The sequence below is a fragment of the Bos grunniens genome, chromosome 22 (genome assembly GCF_055505025.1).
Source record: "Bos grunniens cultivar Pamir isolate PY7600 chromosome 22, Bosgru_T2T1.0, whole genome shotgun sequence".
Lineage (NCBI taxonomy): Eukaryota > Metazoa > Chordata > Mammalia > Artiodactyla > Bovidae > Bos > Bos grunniens.
The window spans coordinates 6401744-6414995 of record NC_141186.1 but is presented as its reverse complement, the minus strand read 5'-3'; the positions used below and the strand labels follow the sequence as shown (position 1 = coordinate 6414995).

The window sequence follows — 13252 nt, the reverse complement described above, 5'->3', positions numbered from 1 at the left end:
ACTTATATAAGAAATTGCTTTTTGTTTACAATTCATATAACAACATCAGTTTACTGCTTCAGTCATGTGCTATTTTTTCACAAAAAACAACATTCCTCTGGTTGAGCTCCAGTTCTACCTGAAGGACTCCTGGTTATTTCTAAAATTTAAGTCTAAACTCAAAAGAGAGTAAGTTTGCTATTACTGAGCATAACGTGCCTAGGACACATTAATTAGGTACATAATATGTCCTAACCTTTAACCACTTAAAAAGGGGCATGGATAACTTGGAAACAAATTCCATGACATTTGTTTAACAACCAAAAAAAAGTTACCTAAGATTATCATTAATTTTCAGCATAAGAAAACCATATAGGCTGTGGTATGAAAAGAAAGGCAGGAGATTAAAGAGGTGATACTGAACTCCAATCTTAAGTAACCTGTTGAAAAAATTAGACAAGTAGTTCACAGGTTAACCCAGAGAATGTGATCATTATTTACAAAAAGTTGTACATCTGAAAGAAAATTTTTGTGTTCACTTGCTGCAAATTTTGTTTGAGAGGTTAAGTATTAGTCCTCCATCACCCGTAAAGTAGAAGTCCATACAAGACCCTGAAGACAGGAGTAGGGAAGAAAGTGGTAGTAAGGAAAGAAAATGCATGAAATAAAAGATCTTAAAGACTTCAGGAGAAAGGAAGTGGAGAACTACCCTGACTGAGAAGAGAAGGCACTGGTCTAGTTGCCAAAGACTCAGACCTCATGTATTCAGTTTCAAGTATGAAATCTTACCATATAGAAATACGACAAGCAGCAGCACATCGTCCAAAAAACTGACCCAGTTTTTACAGATTTTACCTGAAAAACAAACAAGCAACTGATATAAAAATGTTTATAAATGTTCCTGTTGATTGAAAAAAGGTTAAGTGTTTAGTAAACTTGTATTATAAAAAGTGAAAATTATTCTTTAAAATGGGTAATGAGATTACACAGATACTTAGATCCACTTACTAACACTGGACAGTAGTCAGACATTTTAGGAGTAGCTTCGATTTTTTTTTTTTAAGTTATGTAGTTTTTAGTAAAAAGAGTATCAAAAGGAACAATGTATATTTCTCCATTTGTTCTATTTTCTATCTTAAAATGATTAATATCAACAAATTAAGATTTTTAACTAAAAAATAAATTTGTTTAGTAACTCTACATTTTTATATGGCAGGTTTGCTTAGACCTAACACCTTAATCTGTGGTTTTTCTTCATCTGAATGTGATCATCTATATATAAATATTAATTATGAACATTCATTTTTGAAAACAAATTAAACTAGAAATTTTAAGACACCACAATCAACATCTTCATTAAGTTTATATTCTTAAATTTCTAGAAGACCTAATGTCAGTAAGATTCTCAATTACTCTCAACTGGAAAGACAACGGTCTGTAAACAAAGGTTTAAAAAGTTGACAAATGTCTATGATCTACAAAGAAACTAATCAAAGAGTTTATATGTTCATCTGAAAGAGCAAAATACATCAGCACCTTCAGAAACATAATTTAAAAATTTAAAAGCATAAGCTCTGAATACTTATGCCAAGAGCAATGGGTCATCTTTAAGATGAATCAAGTGAGGGTCCTAAAGAAATGATAGACATAAGGCCCATTATAAGCAATCCTGTATTAAGAGCTATCTTTATGTCCTGATATGATAGGAAGTTCAACTTAACAGTATTATACAGAGCTTATTTCAAGGAATTCTTTATTTTCAAAATGGTCTTCTATTAGTACATTAAACAAACCACAGGTGACATCAACCTTTGGGGAAATTGTAACAAAAAAGGAAGGGAAAGAGGAAGAAAAGAGAAAACATTCCCAATTCACAGCACTTCGAGCTGCCTGAGACTTCTAATAGACTACGAAACACTGCTCAGAATTCAGAATTCAGTGTTCTGAAACACTGCTCGGAATACAGTGCACATGTATGCCAAAATATACTCTGATCTCCTCCCCCAAACCATGCCAACTTTGAAAAGGTTTCCCTTTGGGCAGGGTAAGATAACATGGGTCCTATTCTGAAATATGAATGGGGAGGGGATATATTAAAATATTAAAAATTTTTAAAGCAAGAAAATTATAATCTGGAAGTTTGATTTATAACTCTATTCATATACTGAAAGCCACTGAACTGTATACTTTGAAAGACTGAATTTTATAGTATGTAAATTATTTCTCAAAGAAAGTTTGTGCAGTGAAGTTAAAATAGTGCATAAAGGGAAACTGCTTATATTAGAAGTGTATGAGTGCTCAACTGTGTCTGACTCTTTGCAGCCCTATGGACTGTGTTGCCATTTCCACTTCCTAACCCAGGGATCAAACCCGCATCTCCTGAGTCTCCTGCACTGGCAGATAGATTCTTTACCACTGAGCCACCACCTGGGAAGATTCCTTACATTAGAAGAGATGATCTCAAATGACTAATATAATGATCTAGAAAAGTTAAAGCAAAAACTGAGAAATAAAATAATAAAAAGAGATACCATGTTCTTAGATGACTCTCAGAAGTATTATGCTGTATGAAGTCAGACATAAAGGGCCACTCCAAACTGTCTGTTTCTATAACATGGCATTCCAGAAAAGAAATAATTCCAAGAGATAATACAGACAGAAATCAGATCTGTGATTGCAAGTAATACAGTTTCAGGACAAGGCTGATTACCAAGGCACAGGACTATAGGCTGCAATATGGTGAGAAGTACTGTTCTAAGTACTATTCTATCCACATTAGCTCTATTTTTGGTGATAGTAACAATGGAAACAAACATTGACTCATCCGTTTCTGTGTTCCTACAATGTTCTGTACCTTTACATGAATTAGCTTATTTAAACCATATGAGGTAATTTTTTTTTTTTTTACTTTGTAACAGGATTTTATTTTTGCTTCTTATCCATTACAGTGTTTGAAACCTAAATAAATAATTTTTTTTCCTCAAATTTGGATGTGTAGTTAAGTATCACTTGTCTTTCATTTTATAACTGATGAAATAGACATGGAGGAGGTTTAAACAACTCCAATGATAGAACTGGAATTCAAACAAAGAGGAAGAAGATCCAAGAAAAACAAACAGTGAAACAAACTATATTTGAGACTATAATCAAAGACAGCTTTCCAGAAATAAAAATTAACAATAAATATACTGTGTTGCAAGGGTTTACCATTACCAAGAGTTATCAACTCTGGTACATATCTTAGAATCTATTAGATTTCAATGCTATATAGGTTAAAAAAACCCAAAAAATAAAAAACTCATTATTTATTTCTTTAGGAAAAAAAAAAAAAAAAAGACATTTCTTATGAAACACATAAAATTAGGTTAACAGTAAGAAGCAAAATGATGATAGTACAACAATTTCAAAAATTTCAAGTAAAGAACAAATGACCTAGACCTTTCTATCTAGCCGAACTCTCACATATGAGACTAGCGATACCATGTATAAAAATGTGTAAATGACATTAAAATACAAAATACTATATATTAGTATATAAAATATATTACATACTTAATAATATGTAATACATAACAAAAGCCATATATGAAAACTACAGTGAATATATTCAAAAGTGAAAGACTGAAATTTTTCCTCTATGACCAGGAAGAAGACAAGGATGCCTACTTTCACCACCTCTATTCAACACAGTACTTAAGTCCTACCCAGAGCAATTAGACAAGAAAAATAAATAAAAGGAATCCAAATTGGTTGGAAAGAAGTAAAATCACCCTTGTTCACAGATATGATCTCATATGGAAAAAGCCCTCCCCCCCCAAACAAAACCTGCTAGAGCTAATAAATGAACTCAGCAAAACAGCAAGATACAAGTCAACACAGGAAAAATAAATAAATAAACCCCACTGCATTTCTATACACTAACCAATAGCAATGCAAGAAGGATATTACAAAAAATTTCCAATAGCATCAAAAAGAATACAATTAAACTAATGAATTAAAAGACTTGCATGATGAAAACTGTAAAACACTGTTTAAACAGAAATGGAAACACTCCATGATTATTCATGGACTGGAAGATGACAATACTACCCAAAGTAATCTAGAGTCAATGCAATCCATATCAAAATCCAATGATTTTTTCTTTGCAGAAGTAAAAACCCACCCTAAATTCAAATGGAATCTCAAGGGACCCCTAGTAGCCAAAGGAATCCCGAAAAAGAACAAAGAGGACAAACACCTCCTGATTTTAAAACTTACTCCACAGCTAAAGTAATCAGTGTGGTGTTGGCATGAAGACACATACATACTGAGAGGTCAATGGAACAAAATAAAAAACTCACAGACTTTTGTATATATGGTCAAATGATTTTCAATAAAGGCGCCAAGTCTTTTCAATGGGGAACCACAGTCCCTTCAGTACACAGTGCTGAGCAAACTGGACATCAATGTGCAAAATAATGAAGTTGGATCCTTACCAGCATATACAAAACTAACTCAAATAGACCTACTGCTAGTAGGAATGTATAATAGTACAGTTGCTACAGAAAACAATATGGTGGCTTCTCAAAAAATCACAATAGAACTAACACATGACCCGGCAGTTTCACTTCTGGGTATATACCCAGAAGAACTGAAAGCAAGGTAGAGAGAGATTTGTATACCCATGTTAGCTAAAACATGGAAGCAACCAAAGTGTCCACCGACAAATGAATCAATAAACAAAAGGTGGTATATAGATACAATAGAATATTATTTTCAGCCATAAAAAAGGAAATTCTGACACATGCCACAGCATGGATGAATCTTGAGGACATAACACTAAGTGAAATAAGCCAGTCACAAAGAGACAAAAATGTATGATTCCACTTATATGAAATACTTAAGAGCTGTCAAAATCACAGAGACAGAAAGTAGAATAGTGGTGGGTCAGGGGCTGGAGAAGGTTAAAATGGGCAGTTATGGAAAACGATGGCGATGGATGGTGGTGACGACTGTATAACATTATAAATCTATTGAATGTTAAACACTACTGAACTCTAATAGTTAAGATGGCATATTTTATGTTACATATATTTTACCACAATTTTAAAAAACACACAAAAAACCCAAAGCAACAACCATGAGATACCATTTCATACCAATAGTCAAGTAAAACAAATGAAAAAAACTGGGTGAGTGGGGGGAAGTTTTGGTGAGGATCAGGAGAAATTAAAATTCTCATACACTACCAGTGGAAATGTAAAAGGGGGAAACCACTGCAGGAAATAGTCTGGCAAATCCCCCAATTTCACTCTTACATATATATGGAAGAGAAATGAAAATATATATATGTTCACACAAAAACGAGTACCCAAATGTGCACCGGCAGTATTACCCCTAATGGTTAATACTTGAGAACTACTCAATGCCCACCCACTAATGGATTTTAAACATGTGGTATACATACAATGGGTTGCAAGGGAAAGTGTTACTCGCTCAATCGTGTCCAACTCTTTTGAGACCCCATGGACTGTAGCCCACCAGGCTCCTCTGTCCATGGAATTCTCCAGGCAAGAATTGTGGTGTGGGTTGCCATTCCCTTCTCGAAAGGATCTTCCCAACCTGGGGATCAAACCCAGGTCTCCTGTGTTGGAGGCAGATTCTTTACCATCTCAGCCATCAGGGAAGCCATACAATATAATACAATGCAATTCAATGGGTTATTCAGCCACAAAAAAGAAATACTGATACATGTCAAAAATACCAAAGATTATGCTAAGTGAATGCATTTTTTTATGTGGATTTTACCTACATGAAATGTCCAGAATAAGTCTTCAAACAGAAACTAAAAAATAAGGAAGGGGGAGGTTCAAGATTTCCTTAGGGGGTATAAAATGTTCTGCAAGTAAACAGAAGATACTAAAAGCCACTGAACTGTACGCTTTAGAATGGCTGAAAGTAAATTTATGTCATGAATTTTGTCTCAATTTCTTAAATTTTTAAATGATGAAAGGTAATTAACATGCCAGTTAAGGCACTACTGCAATGGTTGACTCATGCTTTTTAAAAGAATAAAAAAACTATTTAAACAGTAACACTTTTGCATTTCATAAAAGCATGAAAAAATTTTAAACTATGACAAAATGCAAATGACAGTAATACCCAGGTGATGGTTTCTTTATATTAATTTTCTATGTTTTTAAATTCCCGACAGATAGAATATATTATTTTAAAAATTTATCACAAAAGGTTTCAAACATATAGAAGAGCAGAGAAAAATAGCCATCCAGACTTCCAAATGCAAATAAAACATATTTGCTCTGGATGATTTTATTAAAAAAAAGTTTTTAACATAGTTGAACCTCCCCCTTCACACTTCCTTCCTCAGTATCACTCACCCATACTCAAGAGTAACCACTATCATAAAGTTGGTATATATGATGGATAAATGCCATATTTTTATACTTTCATTATAAATAAGTATAAACTGACAATACACTCTGTACTACTTAAAATTACTGTGTGTATTCTACCTCAATTTATTTTTCCACTTGGCATTATACTATCAAGATTCAGTCATACATATTGTCAAAATATATACTTATATATGTTAAACACTACGTATTAGTTAAAAGACCTCAAAAGATATAGCATACATGTAATGAGAGTACCAGGAGAGGAGAGAAAGAATAGAATATTTGACACAATAACAACTGATCATTTCCCCTAAATAAAGTCAGAAACCAAACTACAGATTCAGAAAGCTCAAATGTTAAGCAATAAATGCCAAAAGAACCAACCACACCTAGGCATATCTTTTTCAAACTACAGAAAATCAACAATAATGAAAAAACCCTAAAAGAAGCCAGAGGTAAAGACACCTTACTTCTAGAAGGACAAGGATAACGATCACATGACCTCTATTCAAAAATCATGCAAGCAAGATGAGATTAGAGTGAAATATGTAAGAACTGAGAAAGGAAAGAAAGAAAAAAACAATCTAGAAATTTGGGCCTGGTGAAATTATGCTTCAAGACTTTCTCAGATAAATGAAAATTGAGGAAATCTGTTGACAGCAGACTTGTCCTGCAATAAAAGCTAGAAGTTTTTTAAGAAGAAGGAAAATAACCTAGATCTGCATCTAAAGAAAGGAATAGCATCAAAGTCAGAATAAGTGAAGGGAAATTAAAAACTTTTAGTTTTCTTATTCTTAATTGATTCAACAGATAAGTTTATTGAAAATAATAATACCAACAATGTAATCTATTATGTATGTATTACATATGAATGTCATGACAGTAATGATACAGGGATTATTTTGTTACTATAAAGTACTCACACTGCCTATAAAGTGGCACACGCAGAGTTCAGATATATTGCAGGTTTAGTTCCAGACCACTACAATAAACTGAATATTGTAGTAAAGCCACTCACACAAATTTGCTTCCCAAGGCATATAAAAGATATGTTTACACTAAGCTGGAGTCGATTATGAGTTGTTTAGTTGCTAAGTCACGTTTCTTTTGCTATCCCCATGGACTGTAGCCCACCAGGCTCCTCTGTCCATGGGATTTCCCACACAAGAATACTGGAGTGGGTTGCCATTTCCTTCTCCAGGGGATCTTCCCGACCCAAGGGTCGAACCTGCAACTCCTGCACTGGCAGGTTGATTCTTTAGCACTGAGCCACCTGGAAAGTCCTCAATATTAAGAGTACATTATGTTTAATAAAATAACACATAATACTTTATAAAGAATACTTTATTGCGAAAAAATGCTAACAATCACCTGAACCTTTAGGGAGTTATAATCGTTTTGCCAGGGTAACATCAAAAATCTGATTACAGATCACTGTAACAAATATAATAATGAAAAAGTTTGAAATATTGTGAGAAAAGCCAAAATATGACAGGCATGAAGAGAGCAAATGTCTAGTGCTGACAGACTCACTTGATGCAGGGTTGTCACAAGCCTTCAATTTGTAAAAACGCAGTATTTGTGAAGTGCATTAAAACGAGGTATGCCTGTATAGTATTCTTTGAAAGTGAACTTGAATCAGCTGTGTATGTCTGCTGCAAACTCTATGGCAACCACTATAAACAGTTTAAAAAAGCATAACTGATGTGCCAGAAAGAAAGCAGAACACAAGAAATGCACGGTTCAAACCACAAAAGGCAGAAAAAGAATAGAGAACAGAGTACCAAACAGAAAACAGTAACATGTGGGGTAAATATTAAACCAACTACAGTTAAGAATCACTTTGAATGTCAATGGTCTAAATGCACAAATTAAAAAACAAATTGTCAGGGTGCATCAAAAACCAAGACCCAACTATATGTTGTCTACAAGAAACCCACTTTGAATATAAAGATACAGGGCCTCACCTGGTTGTCCAGTGGTTAAAAATTCACCTGTCAATGCAGGGGACATAGGTTCGACCCCTGGTTTGGGAACTAAGATCCCACTGAACCCAAGTGCCACAACTACTGAAGCCTGCCCATCCTAGATCTCGTGCTCTGCAAGAAGGCCACATACCACAACTAAAGAAAACTCACATGCAGCAATGAAGAGTACTGTGTGCCACAATGGAGATCCAGTGCAGCCAGAAATAAATACTTCCTTTAAAGATTTAAAAAATTTTGAAGTATATATAAAGATACTTATATACAGAGCACGTCATTCAAAATGTTGGGGTGAATGAAGCACAAGTTGGAATCAAGATTGCCAGGAGAAATATCACTAACCTCAGATATGCAGATGACACCACCCTTATGGCAGAAAGCAAAGAACTAAAGAGCCTCTTGATGACAGGGAAAAAGGAGAGTGAAAAAGCTGGGTTAAAACTCAACATTCAAAAAACGAAGATCATGGCATCCAGTCCGATCACCTCATGGCAAATAGATGGGAAAACAATGGAAATAGTGACAGACTTTATTTTCTTGGGTTCCAAAATCACTGCAGACAGTGACTGTAGCCATGAGATTAAGATACTTGCTCCATCAGACAGCATATCAAAAAGCAGAGACATTACTTTGCTGACAAAGGTCCATCTAGTCAAAGCTATGGTTTTTCCAGTAGTCATTATGGATGTGAGAGTTGGACTATAAAGAAAGCTGAGCACCAAAGAATTGATGCTTTTGAACTGTGGTGTTGGAGAAGATTCTTGAGGGTCCATTGGACTGCAAGGAGATCAAACCAGTCCATCCTAAAGGAAATCAGTCCTAAATATTCATTGGAAAAAATGATGCTAAAGCTCCAATCCTTTGGCCACTTGATGCAAAGAACTGACTCATTAGAAAAAACCCTGATGCTAGGAAAGACTGAAGGCAGGAGGAGATGGGGACGGCAGAGGACGAGATGGTTGGATGGCATCACCAACTCGATGGACATGAATTTGAGCAAGCTCTGGGAGTTGGTGATGGACAGGGAAGCCTGGTGTACTGCAGTCCACAGGGTTGCAAAGAGTTGGTCATGACTGAGTGAAATGAACTGATAAAGATACATATAATAAAGCCTACCTCAAAGCAAGGAAAGCTATCAGAGATCAAGAAGTACATTATATAATGATAAAGGGGTTAATTCTCAAAGACAGCAAAACAATTCTTCAAGTGTGCATGTCAAACAACAGGTTTATCAAACTACATGAGGAAAAACTGACAGAGCCACAAGTATAATTGGATAAATCCACTATCATAATTGGAGACTTAAAACCCTTCTCTCAGACAGACGGATAGAGCTAAAACTCAACACCACCACCAATGAACTGGACACTGGCTGTGGTGGGCATCTAAAGATAAATTCATCCAGTAATGGAAGCATACATATTCTTCTCAAGTCGGCATGGAATATTCACCAAGATAAACAACATCTGGGCCATAAAACACATCCTAACAAATTTAATAGAATAAAAGTCATATAATATAAATTCTCAGCCCACAATGAAATCAAACAAAAAATCACTAATAGAAAAATAACTAGAAAGTCTCAAAATACATGGAAGTTAAACAACATATCTTTAAATAAGCACATTCAAAAGTCAAAAACCTCAAGAGAAATTTCAAAATAGTGCTAAATAAAAATGAAAACACAACTGATCAAAATTTATGGGATGCAGCAAAAAGCAATGCTAGTATGGACATTTATAGCACTGAATGTAAACAGTAGAAAAGATAGATCTAAGACGATTATCTAAGTTTCCACCTTAGGAACCTAGAAAAAGAAGGGTAATTTAAATCCAAAGAAAGCAGAATTAAGAACCAGGGCAGAAATCAATGAAATTGAAAACAGGAAATTTATAAAGAAAATCAATAAAGCCAAAAACTGGTTCTTTGAAAGCTGAACAAAAATCAATAAACCTCTAGGCCAGGTTAATAACAAAAAAAGAAGACACAAATACTAATACTACTGGAAATGGAAGAAGGAACATCACTACAGATCCCCTGGACATTCATTGAAAGGATAATAAAGAAATACAATGAACAACTCTTTGTCCAAAAACTTGATAACCTAAACGAAATGAACCAATTTCTTGAAAGGCAAAATCTGCTAATACTCAAACAAAAAGAAATAGAAAATCTGGTTAGATCTCTATTAAAGAAATGGAATAAATAAATAATAACATTCCAAAACAGAAAGCACCAGGCCAAGGGGGAGGTCACTCGTAAATTCTACCAAATGATTAAAAAAGAATAAATAAAAATAATAATTTTCTACAATCTCTTTCTGGAAATAGAAGCAGAGGAAATACTTCCTAACTCGTTCTACAAGGCCAGAACCAATACTAAAACCAAAGACACTATAAGAAAAAAAAAAACTACAGACCATTATCTCTCTCATTAGAAACAAAATCCTCAACAAGATATTAGGAAATCAAGTCTAACAAGATATTTTAAGAATTATATAGCATGACCAAGTGAGATTTATCCCAGGTATGAAACACTGGTTCAACATTTGAAAATAATGTATTCATGACATCAAAAGGTCAAAGAATTTACATATAGTTACAACTATATGTAACTATAATTGACCCTTGAACAAGGCAGAGGTTGTAGCAGTGACTACCTCCTTGGCATAAGAAAATCCACATATAACTTTATAGTAGGGACCTTACATAATCCTTGGGTCCAGATCTATGGATTCAACCAAATTGTGAAGTACTGTAGTATGTATTTAATAGAAAACAATATATATGTATAAATGGATCTGCACAGTTCAAACCTGTGTTGTTCATGAATCAATCACCTATCAGTAGAGAAAAAGCATTTGACAAAATCCAACATCCACTCATGATAAACTCAACAAACTAAAGTGGATCTTCAACTTGATAAATAAGATCAAAAAAACATATAACCAACATGTTTAATAGTGAGAAACTCAAAGATTTCCCACTAAGAAAAGGAACCAGGTGAGGATCATCTTACTACACCTCTTCAACATCATACTGGAAGTACTAGTTAATAAAGCAAGACAAGAAAAAGAAACAGAAGGTATACAGATAGGGAAAGAAGAAATAACTTGGCAACAGTAAAATAATGCAAATTTCACACACAGAATTCAACATCCTAAGCCACTGAACCCCACTTCAGCTTTCTTAAGTATTTTTGACCTCTCTCTCCACTAGTAAAGAAACAACAACAAAAAAATCAACAGCTTATTTTCCAATAGCCTCTTTTATTGGAGCTGTGACTTATTTGTCATGAACAGTAACAGTTTTCTGCATGCAACTATAATAACAACTTTCAGTAGAAAGTTCATGGGTATTAATGATAACAAAACATCAAGTGTTACTTACCCACAAGTAATATGTGAACTGAAGTGCAAAAATAGCGATGCCTTCATTATCAAAGGACCCAGCTACTGAGCGAGAAATGTAGCCTGGCACAATGGCAATGAAGCAAGCGGCTAACAGCCCTGCTCCTTGGTTCCACAGTTCTCTGGTAAGCAGGAAAGTAGATATAGACGTAAGGCCGCTGAAAGTTGGTGCAAGGAACACACATACATCTCTGATGTGAACTGTTATGTTCAACGTATTTAAAATCCAATGGATAAGGCCAGCTGTTATCATCAACCCTGGGTAAACCTATGAAAAAAAAAAAGGAAAATGTAATTACAAATATAAGGAGGTAGCTGAAAACACTAAGCTCTTTATTATTACATAATTAGGTTGAGAATAAGCTCTCACAACAGTTTGCCTTCTTTACATACTACAAAATTAAATGTTCTTTTTCAACTGGACACAAAAAATTCTCATATGCAGAGATATATATTTAAGCAAAAGAAGAAAGATCAGACTGAATGAAGTATTAAAAGTGAAGATGTTTAATGATGGAACACTGAGTAACTTTATAATTGTCCCCACTAACTCTTTCTCTATAAACAGGGTTCTATCTAACACATCCTTAAGTATGGGGTTTTAACAATTTTGCCCATACTTGTGTTTAAGGGATTGAGAAACAAACAGAAGATGAAAAAAATTTATGTGCAGTTATTATTTAAGTGATATTTATAAATAATTTCTTCCTCCCTTCAAAGTCAAGATCTGGAAAGTGAACAATTCTAGCTAGGAAAAGGAGGACTAGTTAGTGAATTCAAATATAATATTTTGGAACTCCTCGAAGGTTGACATTTTTACACTTCTTAAAATACTTAACAATGGAAAGCAAATCAACTAGAATAGGCCTAGTTAACAGCTGTACTCTTCAACCTCTCCCCAAAGGAGGAACATGAAACATTTAAGATTCAATGAACAATAAACAGGACATTAATTCTGAGCTATTTGTGATTAAAATGTGTATTTACACTTTCATCCTTAGCTACATCCTAAAAGATTTTTTCTTTCTCCATCACTGAAACTACAAAGAATGTTATAAATTTATTTTATGAGCCATACTATTTGCAAACTGCCCATGGTCTTTAAACCAACTCCTTTGCTTTTTCTCCAGAGCACTTATCACCATTTCACATAGTATTTATTTTACTTATTTACTTACAATCTATTAAGTAAATACCCTTAGGGACTTTCCTGGTGATCCAGTGGTTAAGAGTTCGCACTTCCAATGCAGGGAGCATGGGTTCAATCCCTGGTTGGGCAACTAAGATCCCACATGCTGCACAGCATGTCCAAAAATAAATAAATAAATGAACACTCTCACAGAATACAAGCTCCAGAATAACATGAACAATTTCCCCAGCATCCAAATAACAATGATAGGCATAAAATAGATGCACAGTATCTACTGAACGCATGGAAGGAGAGTGGGATAAGGAAAGGGGAAAAAGTATGGCAATCATCACCA

General features: G+C 34.4%; 1 protein-coding gene across 2 annotated transcripts in view; it reads right to left on the bottom strand.

Moving 5' to 3' along the window:
- STT3B (STT3 oligosaccharyltransferase complex catalytic subunit B) overlaps positions 1–13252 on the bottom strand; it is a 102197-nt gene that overhangs the window by 30286 nt on the left and 58659 nt on the right. For both annotated transcript variants that reach the window (XM_086365642.1, XM_086365643.1), the window contains exons 3-4: positions 11749–12036; positions 769–834 (exon numbers count right to left, since the gene is read on the bottom strand). In XM_086365642.1, the coding sequence (XP_086221768.1) occupies positions 769–834; positions 11749–12036 (354 nt within the window). The remainder of the gene's footprint in view (positions 1–768; positions 835–11748; positions 12037–13252) is intronic.